The sequence below is a fragment of the Crotalus tigris genome, unplaced genomic scaffold (assembly GCF_016545835.1).
Source record: "Crotalus tigris isolate CLP2741 ecotype Arizona unplaced genomic scaffold, ASM1654583v1 scf7180000017614.5298720, whole genome shotgun sequence".
Lineage (NCBI taxonomy): Eukaryota > Metazoa > Chordata > Lepidosauria > Squamata > Viperidae > Crotalus > Crotalus tigris.
Window position 1 is genome coordinate 1697893 of NW_024096513.1, and position 17502 is coordinate 1715394.

Consider the following 17502-nt stretch of genomic DNA (forward strand, 5'->3'; position numbering starts at 1 on the left):
CTCTAACAGGTTGGCCTTCTCTGAGGTGCCTCAGGGTTACTGAGTGTTTGGAATTAAGTTCTAGGCCTACTTTCCACACACTGGACCTTAACTCCTGTGAGGTAATCACAGGGCCCCCACACTTCTCTCCTTGCTATGGTGGTTGCCCTCCATCCATCCAGATGCAACCTGCATGCTTCCAAGACCAGCAAGGGGGGGGGACACAACTTCAATCCCTCCTCCTTTCAGAAAGTCTGTGGAGGGAAGAACAAGTGTGAGTGCAAGGTGGCTCTGCCTCATTCTCCCCCACCTGCTTTAAGGCCTGCTCCAGCCGTGTCTGCTTCAGGACAGACATCTTGCAGACTGTGTCCCAGCGGCTGCTAAGCTCCTGAAGCTGCACCTTCACCCAGGTGGTGTCATCCCGACTGTTCTCAATCAGCTCCCGGCCTGAGCGCTTGAGGACCTGGATGGTTCCCGTCCGCTTGCCAAGTTCTTTCTGGAAAACCTAACAAGGAAACGAAAAAATACCCTTGAACCAAGCTTCACTCATGGCGGCTAAATATAGTTTTCTTGCAAAGGTCAGAAGTAGTTTATTTTTTCCTTAATAAAGCTGGTTTGATGTTTTAGCAAGGCTGCAAACTGCAACCACTCAAGAGGACAGCTCCCTGACTGCTGTTCCCAAAGCCCACTCTGCTCCAGCACATTCTGGAACAGGCACGTCCAACCTTTCAGCCTGCCTGGGCTGCACTGAGTGATGCACAGAAATACGGTTAATGTATATAAATGAGGGGTCTTTGGTGCTCTCTGAGCTTGCTTGTTTTCTTGCAGATTTTCAAGACCCAGCATATAATAATGTTAAAAGTTTACAATCTTGTGAGGCTGTATTACTAGCTGTCCAGGGCCACATGCAGCCCACACCTGTTTTAGAAAGAGTGACAAAGCTGGAGGCTGGCTGCTCATTTTGCGAAGGGCCATTCCTTGTGCTGCACCTCAGCAGTTACCTTGTGAGCGTCCATTAAATTCATGACCAGATCCAGATCCCCGTGGACAGGTTGGTCTTCGGCCAACTGGGGCTCCACTTTGTAGAGCCAGTCCACCAAGGCCTGCAGGGCATCCATGAACTGCCCAGAGAAGAGAAGCGCCTCTTCTAGTTTGTGCTGCCTGCAAAGAGACACGGGAAAGATGGCAGGCGATCTCCTTGGAGCCCAAATGGGGCTTACTCTTGCCAAGAGCAGGAATTCCCTGACTAGACTTGCAATTTCTCCCTGCCCCAAACCCCCGTGGTGCCCCCAGCAGTCAAACAGACAGAAGTCAGCTCCGAGGGCACCTGCCACCTGCTCTCACTCACCGCTCCACAGATTTGCCACAAACGGTGTCCCATTTATCCCGGACTTCCCCCAGGAGATGATCCAGGTTCTGGGTATCATCAGGGAAATGAGCTTTCTCTTTCAGGGCTCTCCCAGTGCGGATGGTGGTGTCATAAACAGGCTGCTTGCCTCCCAGGGTTTTCTGGAACTCCTGAGTTTTTGACAGAAATTATTTTTAAGAATTAGGGAAGGTGAAGCAAACCACTGCATTTTCTCTCCCTTTGTCTCTTCCAATGGTAGCTGGAGGGAGGCTGCAGACTGAAGAGGACCAGGGGGCTTTCCTGGGCCAGGCAGCCCCAGCTTGCTGCCTGTCTCCCCACCTCGTGCAGCACCTCCCTGGGCCCCTCCCAGCCACTTCCAGCCTGCCTGCCTTCCTCTGGAGCTCTTTCTCAGCAGCAGCAGCAGTCATAAGAGGTGCCTGCATGTCATTAGGCACACAGAGGTAACGTGTGGCGCCCGCTTGGGCTTCTGCTTTGCCTTCCCCTCTTGCATCTGGGCCACCTGCGTGTCCCTTGGCAGGGCCTGGGCTGCGCTCTGGGTCACGGGACAGGGAGAGAGGAAGGGGGTGGAGAATGGATGCACTGGAGGAAGCCCAGGTGAAGCTCAGCCTTCCTTTCAGTGGCTTCTCCTCCCAGGTCAAAAAGGGTCTGGCTCTGTTCGACCCTCTCTAGGTTCATCCTGCCCTGAACTGATTTATGTCATTTCCCCCCCTGGTTACTTTGAGGGGGGAGGGGGAAGAATAAAAGTTTGGCAAAGGGACTGAAAGGAAGGGCAGAAAGTCCTTCTGGACAAGGGAGGAGGAGGAGGAGTTCCCAAAAAGGCTTCCTGAAATAATTCATGATTAAGACTCTCATCAGTTGGTCTCTTTGTTTCAGTTGAACAGCAGCTACCTAAATCCTGAGGGTCTTTCTCCGCCCATCCTTTTTGGTAATGGGCTCTTGCAATCTGTTTCTCGTCCAGGCTGTTGGCTGACCTAGCCTTTCCCAGGTCCTTGTTCCTCCTTGACACTTTGTGTTGTGTGCCAATTTTGACCCTTCTTGGATTGGGAGGACTCACACCCTGGTCATCTCCCATCTGGACTACTGCAATCATTCTCTGTGTGGGGCTCCTCTGGAAAAGTATCCAGAAGCTTCAGCTGGTACAGAATGTGGCTGCGCAAGCAATTTTGACGACCAAAGGAGACCCAGGTAATGGACGCCACTTGGCTTCTGGGTCTAATGCCAGGTGTTGGTGATGACCTTTAGAGCCCTCTGCATGGGCCAGGCTGCCTGCGGAGCCCTCTTCTTCCCATTGCATTGGCCCCTCCCACCCAGTCAGGCAGGCAAGGTGCACTGAGGATCCCGTCAGGCAGGATCCAAGAGAGAGAGAGCCTTCTCTGGCCTCACCCCCCCTCTTTGGAATCGTCTCCCCCAAGAGGTGAGCCGGGTCCTCACCCTTCTGGCCTTTCTGAAGCCCCGCTCACAAAGGAGCCTGCCACCTTAAGGTTGGTTAGTGCCTTGAAGGCTTTCCCCCCACCTTAACTTTAATTATTGTTTTAATTCCCTCCTAGTGGGGTACAATATTTATATGGGTTTTTTTAATGTATTTAACTGTAGACTGAGTGAGATGGGCGGTTTCAAAATTTAATATATAAATACACTGTAACTGGACTCCAACCTTGTGCTTGGAAAGCTGCAATTTGATTTTGTCTGGATCATTGGAAATTTCCAGCTCAGAATTTAGATGATTTTCAGCATCTTCCAACCAGTCCACCAACTTTTTCCAAGCTTCGTGGAACTAGAATGTAAAAATGTACCACCAAGAGTGAGTGTTACATATCTGATCCCTTGTTTTTCCCAGTAAAATCTATGTCAACTTTCGGGTTATCTTTTCCCCCTGGCATCGTTCATGGCCCAGGCACCGACTCTTCCTCGGCAGCCCTAGGAAGTAGAGTCCCACAATTCTCAGGGTGGAATTGGAGCTCCCTTTTCCAAGATGCCCTCAGGTCAGGAGACCCAAACCAAAAGTATTAACTCCCCTTTTATTGTGAGGCTACAGAAATCTTGCAACTCTGAAAGCATTTTCCCCTCCCCCTCCCCCACCTTCTCCTTCCAGAGAAGTAGAGAGGGTCCCTTGTGAGATGCTTTCCCACCCCTCCCTCCTTCCGACTCAGAGGGGTCTTCTCAGAGGGGTCTTCTCTGGGCTGCGGCTCTCCCTGCTGTCTCCCAAGGTTCTACTCCCACACCCACTGCATCTCCTGGAGAGACCCTTGCACCCACCGCCCATCTCCAGAAGCCTCTGCTTTGCTCCCCTGCCAATTCTTTATCAAGCCAAAATTCCTGGCTTCCTCCCTTTTCCAGCCCTCTCTGTGCCCTTCACTTGACCGCACTCTCTCTTTCTTCCCAAGCTTGTTTTCCCTCTCCCTGTTGGGTCCTCCCATTCCCCTGTGCAAGCTCACACCTTCCCAACGCGTTTCTTGTTCCACAGGGTTTCCCATCTTGCCTCAATCTTCCTTAAGGGCAAACAAGCCAGGCCCTCCTCGGTCTCCTCACATTGTTGCCCCCCCCCCCCGCCAAAAGAATCCCCTCCCTTCGTCCTCTCACTGCTCAGCCGACAGCTTTTCATGCATTTTAACGGTGGTCCTGCTGTTAAGGTAGCAAACGTAGCATCTGGGACCATGATGTTACTTTGCAAGTATCTAAGCTATTTTGTAAGCCCAAGTTGACCTATTTGACTCCCAATGAGCAGCTAACAAAGCGCACTGCCCCCCAGGACACTCACCTGTTTTGCCCGCTTCCTGGCATCATCTAGAACCCGTCCCCTTTCAACTGACCGCTGGACAACCTTCTCCCAGCGAGACTGTACGCTGACAAGGAGGTTCTTGATCAGGACAACATCCTGCTTCTGGCTCAGAAACTTCAGCTGGTTTCCGCTTTGGTCCAGAGCAATGATCTGATGCCGGTGAGCGTTTACTTCGTTAGCAAAACTCTGCCATGGGTGGGTGGAGAGGAAACAAAAGATAAATCCTTCCACAGACTCTTCTTTGGAATCCTGGCATTATGGGGCCAAATCTCTTTCCTTTGGGTGAAGTGAGAGACGCCTGCAGGCAAGGCTGAAGTCCCACCCTGAGACCCTTTGGCTGACGTTCCTCAGGGGAGCCGTGAGCAGAAGGCCAAGATTAAGCAGAAGATTAAGGTGTGGACGGGGGCCTTGTTACAGGGTGATGTTTGGGATGCCCTTACCTTGTGCTCTTCTACTTGGGGGAGCACAGTGTTAAGGATGAGGCTTGGAGGAGAAGCAACGTTCAGACCTTGCTCCGCAAGGGTCAGCCAGTTGATGAAGTCCTGCAGGGAATTCTGGAATTCGGTTGCCAAGTTGAGTGCCTCTTCCAGCTTGGACTAAATAGGGGACATGGTAGAGGAGGGAGGGAGGCAGAAAAAAAAAAAGGGTGGTTGACCTTCCAGGCCAAGAGCATGGATTTTGCATGCACCTCCTCCAAGAGCAAAATGAGAATTTCATTCATGTTCTCAGTGGGGTGAATACTTTTCCCTTTCACCCCACCCCCACCCCACCCAGTGAAGAGTGCTGGAGAGAATCCAACTCAAAATAACTAAGAGAAACTTTTCTATGGCAGAAAACTGCTGCAGCCCTTTGCAGTTTCCTGAAAGAAGAGAGGTCATTTATGACTTTGAGAAGTCATTGCATTCAACCTTTACACCCCGCTGGACTGGACCCAATCCTGCTGCCTGTATTCAGTCACCATTGCTTGACCTCCAGCCCAGAGACAACCAGGCTTTTGTGCATGCACAAGGGAACCGCAAGGCTGCACTTTCCAAAGGATTCAGAGCAGTGTTTCTCAACCTTGCCAACTTTCAAACTCCCAAGAAAAGGTACTTGGTGTGTGTCACGCTGCTTCCCAAGGCTGAACTCATATTGGCTACATCTCCTTCCGCAATCTCAGATTCCTGCTTCTCCCTCCCAGCCCTATTTCCTGATTCTTTTGTTCCACTAAACTTCAACAGTTCCTCTGTGAACTCCATGACGCCGACATGCAGAGAATCCTGTTTACTTGTATAAAGTTGGAAACAGACCTGTCAATCAAAGAGCTGATGTGCTGCCAGAGAAAGGCCAACCTTTTCCTCCAGTGAGTGTTTGAATCATACCAATCTGAATGCAGAAAGCAGGTGTGTGGTGTAACCAAGTCCCTTATCAGCCCTGCTCACTACCTTCCGCTCTTCCATCTTTGTGCTGACAAGGACCCATTTCTGCTCCAAGAGAGCCACACTTTGCTCCATCTTTGATCCAGATCCAGAATCATCACGGCTCAGAAGCATCAGCCTCCCCTTTGCCAGCAGCTGGCTGTAGATTTCCTCATTTGCCTTGAACTGGGCATAGAGCTCCTAGAACAGAAAGAAGCATTTCAGAAGAGACATTTTGCAGGATTTCTCCTCAAGATAAACCACATTCTTCTTTGCCACCACTTTTTGACTCAGGGAATGTTTGGATAATGACAGAACACAGAATAACAGAGTTGGAAGTGACCTTAGAGGTCATCTAGTCCAACCTCCTGCTCAAACAGGACCGCCTATACTATTCCAGGAAAATGGCTATTCAATTTCTTCTTAAACACCTGCAATGATGGAGCACCCACAATTCTGAGAGGCAAGCTGTTCTACTGGTTGATTGTTCTCACTGTCTGGAAATTTCTCCTTAGTTCTAGGTTGGGTCTCTCTTTGATAATCTTCCACCTCTTACTTCTTGTCTTGCCTCAATGCTTTGGAGAATAGGTTGACCCCATCTTCTTTGTGTCAGTCCTTCTAATATTGGAAGACTTGTGTCACCTTTAATCCTTCTCTTTGCTAGACTAGACATATCAAGTTCCCTCAATCGTTCATTGTATGGTTTAGCATCCAGTCTCCTATTGCAGAGGTCCCCAACCTTTTGGGCACCAGGGATCACCGGTTCCGTGGAGAGAGGTTTTTCCACGGACCAGAGAGTGCATAGTTTTGTCTGCTGCCTGCATCCCACACACGGGGCTTTGCTTGTTTGTGTGGACCGGCTGCTGGCATGCTGCAGCCCGGTACCGGTCCACAGACCGGGGGTTGGGGACCCCTGTCCTATTAAGTTTAGATTTCTGTTGTGTTAAGATGTCCTAAAATGGATGCATACTATTTTCACACCTTTTTCCTACAAGACTTGAGGATTCTTGGCTAAACCACAAACATTCATGAGGACTTTGTGACTAAACTATGTTTTTGGAAGATTTGTCTTTGTCTTGTAGACCAACTCTCTAAGGGGCATTTATACTATTGAAAAAGCCCTTTCTCAGACCGAATCCCCCCATCCACAAAGGAGTCAGCATTCAGTTGCCATGACTCACCATGTGGACGTTCAGTTGTTCCCGAGCAGTTTCTGGCAGTCCACCCGTCGGCTTGGAAGCTGACAGCTGACTTTCCATCCTGGTGAGCCACAAAAGGAAGTCTTCAATTTCACCATGGAAGCCCTGGGCCTGTGACACATGCAGAGAACAAGGAGGGACATTTATGGGTTGGAGTGCAAGATCAGCAAATGCTGTATTTCCCAGTAAATACAAACTTACAAAATGATACCTTATAAGTATACAATATAACATATATAATAATATAAAAAAACAATGACCTGCAAAAGGCCCTGAAAATCACAACATTACACCCCCGTGCAAGCTCTTCCGCAGCTTTGGCCCAGCCAACAGAGCAAGAGAAATGCCACTCTCCGGACCAGGGTAGGGCAAGAGCCCAGAGCAGGCGAAGGCCCTTCCCTTGCATCGCTCCATCTTCCCAGCTCACCAGACTGGCAGACCCGACTCGCTTACCTGCTGAAGGGTTGCCTGCAGCTGCTGCTCCCGCACTTCCGTCTTCTGCAGGACTGACTCCCAGCAGGAGTTCATGGTCTCCAGGCGGTTTCGGAGACTGCTGGCATCGTCCCCTGCACTGGATTCCAGGAGTTCGTTGCCAGCCTTGTTCACTGTCTCCACTGTGGCTTGGTGGGCCAACACATCATTTTTCAGCACCTAGGATGGTGTTGTGGGTGAAGAAAATACAGGTGTTTGTCTTTGCAGCCCTCATTAAAAAGAGCTCAACTTAAAGCTTTGCCTTTGCAGAAGACAACTCAAGCTGAAAACATCAAGGAGCGCTTTCAAAGCAGCCACCTTGGCCTCTCCTTGCACCTTAATCTGCCTCCAGAAGCAGAGGAGAAGATGCTGCCTGGAGCTGAGCGATTAGTTCTTCTACACCCAATGTGGCCCTTCTGGGCTCTGGCCCCAGCGGACTATCAGCCCCCTCTCTCAAAAGGCTGTTCACTGGTCTGCAATGGCCTCAGGTGGGATTTCCTGCGGAGGGGGTGCAGTTTGAGGGCTGCAGGCTATTGAATCACCCCATGGCTAAAGATCCTGACCACTAATTGTGTAGCCTCACTACTTTCATGATTACTTCCCAGCAGCAGGTTGATAAGATGTTAAGGTAGAGACCACAGAGATGCTGGGGGAAAAAACCCCTAGGGTCCCAAAGGAACTGAATGGCTTCTGTTATTAAGCTAGCACAGGGATCTGGCCCTCAAGACCCTGAAAAATGATGTAAATCAAAGCAGAATTCTTTGCTGGGACAGCATCCCTGCCAGAGGACTCTATGCATCCCCCCCCCCTTCACTCACATGGTGCTTGGCCAACTCCACTTCGATGACTTTGGGGTCCCCGTTGATGGGCCTCTGGGAATCCAGCAGCTCTTCGGTGTGGCTCAGCCAAGCCATGAGCTCAGCCAGGGCATGCTGGAACTGGCCAAGGGCCAAGAGAGAGCCTTCCAGCTTGTGCTGTTTAATGGAGCGGAGGAAGAGAATAAAAAAAGGTTTGTTTTAACATTCAGTACATTTTATCATATCTTTCCGTTACTGCTCAGAAAAGGCAAGAAAACTATAAAGATTTTAAAATATTTTAAAAATATTTCATGTTCTGAATGCAGCCTCTAAACCAGTGTCTCTCAACTTTAGTGTCTATAAGATGTTCTCAACTCCCAAAATTCTGCTGCCTGGCATATTCTGGGAATTGAAGTCCACATATCTAAAAGTGGCCAAGGTTGAAAAAAACTGTTCCAGATGGAAGGTCTCTCTGGTCATTTCCATCAGCTGTATACGAGCCAAAGCCTCTTCAGAGGCAGCCAGGTGAGGATTAGGACCACCTGGAAAAGCTCTTCCTTAAGGAACCTGATCCTAAAAGGTGGGAGCTATTGCCTTAACTCAGAAATGACCCATCCACCCATCCAGCTCTGTGCCTGGGGCTTTGCCATACCTGTCGATGAGCTATTTTTTCACCCAGATTCTCCCAAAGATGCTTTAGTTCTGTCAGTGGCTCCCTGATGATGTCTCGGTCTGTCTCATCTGTGGCTTTTTTGAGCAAGAGTCCTCCCTGGTGATTCAGCTTCTCCATCTCTATTTGCTGCTGGTATACTTCTGTTTTGAATTCCTGCAAAAAGTACAAAATGAGGATGACCTTCTAGGCTGCCTCTATCACCACAGATGCCTCAAGATTTGGAGAAATGTCCTGCTTGGCACACACCTTCATCTCGTTCAGTTGCTCTTTGACAGTGCAGAGGTCTGTGCCCACTGGAGACATGCTGCAGAGTTTAATCACTGTGTTATCTAGCCAGTCAAACATAGTCTGAAAGAAGAACATGGACACAAATGAAGGAGAACCTAGTTAACCTCCATCCTGCCAAACTGTGGACTCCGAGAATCAGGACTCTTTCCCAACCGTGGCTGTTCAGAGATGTACCCCTCCTGGGCACAGAGGCCCCAAGGCTTAATTGGCTCCCAGCATTCCCTTCTTCTTAAGAATCTGCCTCCTTCCACTCTAATGATGCTACTTCTTGCACTGGCCAGGACATCGGTTCTTCACCACAAGGCCATTACAGGTGGCACAGAGAGGAAGTTTACCTCTGCCCCCCCCCATCCTTTGGCTTCCCATTAGGTGGAGAGGGATGGGCAATCTTGAAATTTACTCATCCTCCACCACCCCAAAAGTCAAGGTTCACACTCCTGAAATTCAGCAGCAAAATGGCTGAATTTCAACTGCAGAATTGTTGGGCTCTTCCTGGCACACTAAAACTAAAATGGTTGTGCTAAGGACCTCCACAGCACCCTTGAGCCCCTCTAAGCCCAGAAAATGGGCATAAGCCACTCCACTCAAATCCAGCAGCCGCTGCTCCATTTCACTGGCTGGTTCTTGGTGTGAGAATGGCTGAGGAGGTGTGGCGTTGTGTAATCTAGGTCTCTGCATCCATTTCCTGCCTTAGCTCTCCAAATCTTGCCCCCCTCCAGTAACATTGCCAGGAAACCCCTCAAGACCAACGGGCCCGAGGGGACAGCTGCAGCCCTCCTGCCCAGAAAGATGCCCTCCCCCGGCTCCTGTCAGGCCCTCTGGCCTCACCTGCAGATTATCCTGATACTGCACTGCACTCTGCATGGCCTCCTCCAGCTTCTCCAGCCTTTCCTTCCAGGTTCTGTTCAGGTGTTCCCAGGCACTGTTCATCTGCAAGGACAGGCAGAAATGTACAGCTCTGGCACAATTTGCCAGAGGGTGGGCACTGGTGGCAGGGCACTCGGGCAGAGGGTCATTTGGTAGAGGTGCCCAGGTCAGTGGAGGGGGAGAGGGCCGCCAGTGGCATGAATTTCTTGCCGAGTAGATTGGGGGGATGCCAATGCAGATACCCGTTTGGCCTCCCACTGTCCCATCAAAACACTTCAGTCCAAATCATCTGAAATGACTGTCACCTACCTCATCAATGCTTTTCTTAACTTCTGGCTTTTCCGTCTCCCCACAGGCGAAAATCAGATCGGCTCCAAGGATTCGGATGAATTCCAGTTCTTCATGCAAACTGTCAGTCTCCTCCTTGATGGTCTACAGGGGAGGATCAAAAAACAGATGGGCAAAATTCGCCTACCAGAGCCATCCACACATATCTATCAGCAACTGTGTTTCTGAAATTGTGTCTACAATCAGAGTTTATTCTAGAGTGTGATGCTTGTAGAGCAATCTATGCCTTTGCTATAGGAAAAAAAAATACAAGGTAGCACAAAAATGGGTAAATACATCAAAGAATGGGATATTTTCAGGTTTTTCAGCAAGTCATTTTCTCTCTGTGGGTCGCTATTTTAAACCTATTATATGGATTAAACGTTCTAAGGTTTATTCTTAGAAAAAAGTTCACAGCCTGTTGAAACAGGAAGCTAACTAGAACAATGGTTTTCTCTCCAACAAACACTGTTCCAGTGATTGTTCTGAATAGGAAACGGGAATTAAGAGGCATCCCTTCTTAAACCTTCTGTAAATCCAAATTTCCCTCGGTTGGCCATCACAGCTCGCTTGAAGGACTCAAGTTATGCATAATGTGGGAAAGGATGAAATGCTTCTGTCTTCCTACCTCAGCTGCTTCAATCTGCTGTTTGATGATTGATGGATCAATTCCAGGACTTTCCAGGTCATGGACAATGTCTTGCGTATCCCGGATAGTGGTTAGGAGGGCAGCCATGTCATACCAGAACTTTTCCGCCAGCTCCAGAACATCAAGGAACTTGATCTCACGCTCCTCAGCCCGAGCTTTGATGTCTTCCCAGAAAAATACCATCTGATCTAACTTATCCTGGATGTCTGAAACAGAGCAAGGAGGATTAAACCCCCAGACAAACCCATAGGGAAAAATCCTACATGCTGTGCTAGGAAACCTGTGGTTCTCTGCATGTCATGCCACACCAAGAAAGAGAGATCATGTGCACGTCCTGGATTCCAAGCAGTTCCAGTGCCTTACTTTTGGCTGCCAAGTCCCTGTCTGCTCCTTGGGATCGTCCAATCAGCTCTTCTCCCCGGCGTTTCAGTCCTTCGAAGGATGGCTGCAGCTTCTCCAGCTCCAGGGTGGCATTTTTATTGTCACCAATGCACTCGCGGATTTTTTCCACCTCAGCTGGGATCAAGGGAGGCATGCGCAGGCGGGAGGAGAGGTTCTCTAGCGTCTCCAGCATCGGCTCTATCTTATCATGGAACTGAAGGGAAGGAATGACCATAGTGAGGTTCCACTGGCTGTGGCAAATGGTACATTTACATCTTTGCTGCTTTGACTGATTTTTCTTAGTCAACATGCTCTTCTCTATGTACAATGTTTGCAAATTCTTCTGGAATGTCAGATGTTTTGGGGAACAATTAATTCCAAGAAAGAAATTTTTGCAAAACTGGTTGTGTGTCTAAACAAATTCTGGAGTCAAATATTTCATGGCATTGGTTATGCCAAGAATGGTCTATTGTCCATTCTCTTTGTCCCCCCCCCCCGACACACTTTATGATCTGCTAGGAATTTGTGAAGGAATGGGTAAAACCGCTGTCCTATTCTTCAAGGCCTAAATGTATTATGGATTCACGTTAGAGAATTAAAATGAGAACTAAAGCCCAGCGAAGACATATATCAGTAATACCGAAGTCTTTTAAGTTTTGGATGCAGTATGTGTGCCTTTGCTTGGGTCTTTTTATAATAAAATCTATTTCCTTTCTATGAGGAGCATCAACTGGCATTCAAGTTCATGTGTGAAGGGGCATCTGCCCCTCTGAAGCCACATTACAAATTGTTCCTGCCACCTGCCTAATTCCAAGGCCCCCACCCTAGAACAGGGAGCAGCTATGGGAGTCTGGGAGCCAACACTTGGGCCTTCTCCCCCCCCCCGCCCCCAAGAATGGCTTACTTAAAGTAACCCTTGTTAAGCAAATCTGTTGCTGGGCAGAATTATGGCAAAGGGGGGGGGGAATGAGAGGGAGGACAAGCTCTGGCTTCTCTAGGGAGCTCTCAGTAGGGGAGGCCTCAAGGCAGAGAAAGGAAGCAGCCTGGCCTTGAGTTCAGCTGAAGCGCTAGTGGGATGTGCAAGCATTTTGTCTCCGGCCACTTTTAGTTTCTCCGGGACTCCTCCTCATTTTCTCCTTGGGGGGGGAGGTCACAAAGACAGGGCAGCATCAGAAGAGGAGCCTCCTAGTGAGGCAAACCGCTAGCCCAACATTCATCCCGGAAGGTTCGCTATTCCTGGATGCGAGAGGATTTCGGCTACCCTCAAGTGGGCAGGATAGAATTCTAAACGACGTTCAGGAGGAAAACAGGAACACCTTCCAATATTTCCTTTTGGGTGGGGGGCTAATCCAGAGGGCAGGAGGTTTGTCACGTGATGAGGGGATTCTTACCTCTGCAATCTGCATGGTGGAGTCAACACAACAATGAATGGTGATGAGCACGCAGGGAAGACGGTAAATGGGCACCGAAACAGACAAGAGGGGAGACATTCCACAGTGGGAGGGTGATGAGATGGGATGGAGGAGGAAAAACTCAGCATTAATGTGAGGGTAAACTAAAAGGAGCAGAAATGACTAAAATAATATACAAATATGTCCTAGAACTACTTTCAAAGATGTGACACAGAACAAAATCCAACAAACAGCATTATCAACTCACAAGACAAGTTGACACGAGGGAACAACAAATGTGATTCCTTGCATATATCCAAAACACTGCTGTGCCAAAACCAAAACCAAATAAATCTGATAAGAAATATCTACACCAAAAAACCTCCCTAAATCTCTGTTTCTATTCAGAATAGAATTTTTTTGGCAAACTTCCAATTGCCTCCATCAAAACCTCTGAGAAAGTTCTCTTCCAGCCCTATAATTCTGTGTTCTGCGGGAAGGGTCTTTGTAGTCCACAGGAAGGCCTTGGGGGCCAAATGCTCTTCCACACCCAGCTGCTCCGAGGGAGGAAGCCGGAACTTCCTCCCCAAGCCCAGAGGCCCTTCTGGGGCAGGGAGATTCCTACTGGGACCAGACTGCTTGCTGCTCCCCCCCCCCCCGCCTGAGGCCTCCCTTTCTGCCCATTTGCCTTCCAAAGCATGGAGGTCACTTGTGGCACTTTGGCTGCAAGAGCTACCCAGTAGAGGGTGACAAAATGGTCCCCCCAGCCCTAGGCACCCACTCTGGCAGAAGGTCGGGGAGGGGCTGCCCCCTGGCCCCTCCACCCAAGGCCAAGAGCCAGCCCCCCCCCCCGCATCTTCAGCCAGTGTAGCCCTATTGTGGGCTGCCCCCTTCTGCAGCTCCCACGTTCCCCCTACCGTCAGATCCTGCCCCTCTCCAAAGCCAGTGGCCTGTTCCCAAACCTGGGTTGACTGGGAGATGGCCTCATCGAGGGCCAGAGCCCGCTGGCGGACCTCCTCCTTGATGCGGGAGTAGGCGGCCTCTGCGGCAAGGTACTTCCCCTGCACCATCGCCCCTTCCTCAGGGTTCAGCTCCGTCAGCTGAGGGCCAATTTTCAGCAGCTTGTCAATGTGGGGCTTGTGTTCAGCAATCGATTCCCTCAGTTGCTACAAAGAAAAAAATATCAAGTATAGAAAAATCAAAGCTTGGGATGCAATGACCCCAAGAGCATGAGAGAAAACAGGTAGCAGCACTTAAAGCCTAAAATATCTCCTGGCTCTGGAAATAAAGCATTGCTATATATATAAATTATTTTCTTTGAGTTTCAAAAACTGTAGCAACCTCAGTCAAGAATGACTGAGCAAACCAGCACAGTGGTTTATTGTGAACACCAAGTTCAGCAAGAAAATTGGAAGTCCATTCTATCTTTAAGCACAACATCTATATTTGTGTACCGTGCGAGTCATGTTTTGTTTTAGCTTCAGTTGGCTGAATCTGCCAGGGTTTGGCTCAGGCAGTGTATTAACATCAGGGCAGACCACGCTGAAGTTCATCACAATGTCCAGCTGATCTGAAACCCCAGGCTGCTACCCTATAGCAGGCCCAATGAGGAACAAATCTGTCTTCTTAACAAGCCTAAGATCAGCCAGGGAAGCTTCCCTCCCCTCTCTCCCACCCAGCTGGCACCATTTGCCCAGGTAACATCCTGCTTCTCCAGGTGATTGCTTTCAATTGCCCTCCGTATATCAGTTGACTTGCCACCCGCCTTTTTGGGCAAATACTGGTGTCGCTTTCCCCCCAGCAGAACAGCTGAAAGACAGGGAGCAGCAGCTGCTTTCCCTGCTCAGGAGGGGGGTTGCTTCACAGTCCCACTAAAACCAAGGTAACCAGGGCTCCATTTTCAAGCCGTGCAGACTCAGCTCAGCATTTCCCAACGGCAGGCACGTGCCCGGACACCCCCTTAGGCCCAGTTACCCTCATATCTTCTTGCTGCTGCTTGAGGTGCTCATGGTCAATTGCTGGAGGGGGCAGCTGCCCAATCAGCGCTTGGGTCTCCTCAAGCCAAGGACTCAGCTCTTCGTAGGTCTCCCAGAATTGGCTGACCAGGACCTGGGCCCGTTCCAGGCGAGCATAGCGCTCCGAATGGAGGTGGCTGGTCTCATCGTACTGCTTCAGACGAGACTCGGTCTTCTCCTGTGGAACAAGGGCAGAGTTTGGGGCCGGCCAATGGGCCTTCATCCTCCAAAGAGTGGGCTTCCACACTATCTTAGACTCCAACCTTCCTTAATGTTTCCTAGGCCCCAAGGTCTACCTGCAGCATGACTTTCTGCTCCTCTCCACAAGTTCCCAAAATCTCGGTTCGTTGGTTGAGCAGTTCATCCACAGAATCTTTGTGACGAATGATGTCGATGGAAAAAGCCTACATGAAAGAAAACAACGCTAACAGATCTGAACTGTAAAACACAAGCAATGACTGGTCTCCCTTATATATTGTATTTTCCATACAATGAGGCCCAACCTCTCAAGGGTTGTAACTCCCAACAATTCTTCTTTGACGTCTGGGAAATACCCACCTCTGCTGTCCCTTTTCCTTCATCCAGACTATCTCCTCCAGTCACCCCCGTCCCTTTGCTCTCCCCAGCCAGCCTAACTCTGCTCCATCTTCCAATCTGGCTATTCCAAGATCTTTGCCATCTTTGCCCTGTTGCGTACCTTCTGCACCTGTAGCTGGGCAGTGGTTTGGTCCTGCTCCAGTCTAATTGGACCGAGTGCCAACAGCTTCCGCCTGGTCTCAGCAACCCAGGCTAGTTCCGCATCGGCTGCCTGCTCGTACTGTCAGAGAAGGAAGCACAGCCAAGTTAGCTGGGGAAACTAGCTGGCAAAAGGTGGCAATTGGGCAGCATCAACAAAGTGCACAAGATCTAAACTGTGCTTCAGATTGAGCGCTGCACCCTCCTGGTACCTGCCAGCAGCTCCTTAAAGGAGTAATGCCTCTCTTGGCCTTCCAGACGCCCCCCAGGGCTCAGGAAAATGCCTCTTTGAGTTCAGGGGGCAGCAATGGCCACGGGCCCTTCACCGCCTCCTTAATGTCTCCTGAATACCAGCATGCATTCCTGGAGCTGCCTGGCTCCTTGCAAGCTCAGGAAAGGGCATGGAGTTTTTAAGGAACTGCTGACAGGTACAGGGGGGGTACCTCTCTCTCTGCATACACCTTCCCCATTTGGGGCCTCTCAAATATTCTGGGCCTGACATCTGGAGCACAGGGAGGTAGTAAAGGCAGTGCTGCAGAAGAGCAAGTGAATTCCAGCCTGGTGCTGCATGGAAGGAAAGGACCTGGGGCAAAATGGAAAAAGCAAGGGGTGGGGAGCAGTCACATAATTGCAGAATGGTGTGTCTACAAGAAACCCAACTTTTATTTTGGGAGACTGGAAGCTATTTGCCTCTCTCCAGCAGTTCCTCTACTGTCCCCAGAATGTGTGAGGCCCAAATGCTCCAACTATTTTGCTCCATGCATTTTATCCCTCAACCCACAAAAACCTCCCCGAATGCAGGATTTCTAAGGGCTGCTTAAGTGATGGGGAAAAACAACCTGCACAAATTTCATGCTTGGGCACATCACCCCAGAGAGCCACGTCTGCATTGCCAATGGTATACAAGGAACTGCCAGCCTACCTGCTGAGACCTTTGGATGGCAGCATCTATCTCTGCCACCCGCTGGTTGATGGTGTCACTGGTTGCTTTATACCGCTCGTTGGTGTCCGAGACCAGCTTATCGAGTCCTTCACGCGCTCTCCAAGGAACCAGTTCAAGGAGGGCATGGCTGACTTCATTCACTGTGTCCAGGATAATCTGATGTTCCATCACCTCATTCTTTAGTTCCTGGGGGGGGGGGAGGAAAAGGCCACTTTCTGTGACTGTGCCATCAAGCTGGGCCAGGCAAATAACCAAATGCTGCCTCAGGAGAGAGCTCTGCTTTCTGCCTTTGGAAGGGGAGAGGCACTGTGGTGACCACTCTTCCTGCTGAGAACGAGGGAAGCTGCCAACTTCTTACGGTCAGGAGGAAAATCCCTGTATACTATTTGTGGCAGGAAGAGGAGGGTCACCTCTGATCAGGCCTGCAACCTGGCTTCCCTGGAAAGCCCCTTACCTTCTGCCTTTGCTGGAATTGAGGGATCTGCTCGCCGGTGGGGGAATGTCCTCCCCCAGACATCAGCTCTTCTTCCACCTGACCCATCCAGCCCGTCAGCTCTTCGTGTGTTGACTGGAACTTGGTGGCCAGCTGCCGTGCCTGCTCCAGCGTACGGAGAGCCTTTGAGCTGGCAGCGGTGATATCCGAGTAGCGGGTCTTGATGCCATCCAATTTCTCTTGGATAAGTAGCACTTCTTCCCCTGCAGAAGATCACCAAGTGTTTGGCTTGAAGAAGTCATCTAATGTGGATCCAGGGTATAGTAGGGTGCCCTCAAGCTGGCCATACAAAGCCTGACTCATTGACCATCCCACCAATACAAAATTCTGGACTTGGTTTCTGTATTTTGCATATTTCTCTGTGGGCACATGTGTTCTGCACAGTCCCAGTTGTGGAATCTCTGGGCAGAAGAACTGGGTGCAGGTGTGGACTGGCGCAGGCAAGGCAGGGACAGCCATTGCCTGGCATCTTTTCCTCTCCTACCTGTAGTTTGTTTCAGGAGGGCCTGCCCGTTCTTGATGGCCTGGTCAACATGCTTCTTGCGGTTCACAATCTCATCATTCAAAGCCTACGTGGGGGAGGGAAAAAAGCCCAGACTCAGAAACTTCCCTGGAAAAGACCTGAGGGCTTTGTGAAAGACCAAAGCATGTGATTTGGGGGTTTGCTCTGTTATCTTTACAGACTGTTCCTTTAATACATAAAGCCAGACAACTCCCACCAGAGCAAGCAAACTGAATCAGCACACAGA

General features: G+C 49.9%; 1 protein-coding gene across 27 annotated transcripts in view; it reads right to left on the bottom strand.

The window, feature by feature from the left end:
• The window catches only part of MACF1 (microtubule actin crosslinking factor 1), a 223520-nt gene that overhangs the window by 16743 nt on the left and 189275 nt on the right, over positions 1-17502 (bottom strand). For 16 of the 27 annotated variants that reach the window (XM_039327906.1, XM_039327822.1, XM_039327820.1 and 13 more), the window contains 24 exons: positions 17238-17322; positions 16715-16956; positions 16240-16446; positions 15280-15399; positions 14879-14986; positions 14542-14760; positions 13530-13733; positions 12568-12576; positions 11159-11390; positions 10775-11001; positions 10129-10251; positions 9781-9882; positions 8911-9012; positions 8644-8817; positions 8013-8168; positions 7177-7374; positions 6706-6834; positions 5552-5725; positions 4568-4723; positions 4107-4313; positions 3003-3122; positions 1328-1497; positions 981-1140; positions 290-484 (listed from right to left, as the gene is read on the bottom strand). In XM_039327906.1, coding sequence (XP_039183840.1) covers positions 290-484; positions 981-1140; positions 1328-1497; positions 3003-3122; positions 4107-4313; positions 4568-4723; positions 5552-5725; positions 6706-6834; positions 7177-7374; positions 8013-8168; positions 8644-8817; positions 8911-9012; positions 9781-9882; positions 10129-10251; positions 10775-11001; positions 11159-11390; positions 12568-12576; positions 13530-13733; positions 14542-14760; positions 14879-14986; positions 15280-15399; positions 16240-16446; positions 16715-16956; positions 17238-17322 — 3819 coding nt within the window. The remainder of the gene's footprint in view (positions 1-289; positions 485-980; positions 1141-1327; positions 1498-3002; positions 3123-4106; positions 4314-4567; positions 4724-5551; positions 5726-6705; positions 6835-7176; positions 7375-8012; positions 8169-8643; positions 8818-8910; positions 9013-9780; positions 9883-10128; positions 10252-10774; positions 11002-11158; positions 11391-12567; positions 12577-13529; positions 13734-14541; positions 14761-14878; positions 14987-15279; positions 15400-16239; positions 16447-16714; positions 16957-17237; positions 17323-17502) is intronic. The other 11 variants (XM_039328010.1, XM_039327991.1, XM_039327917.1 and 8 more) reach the window with 1 other exon arrangement.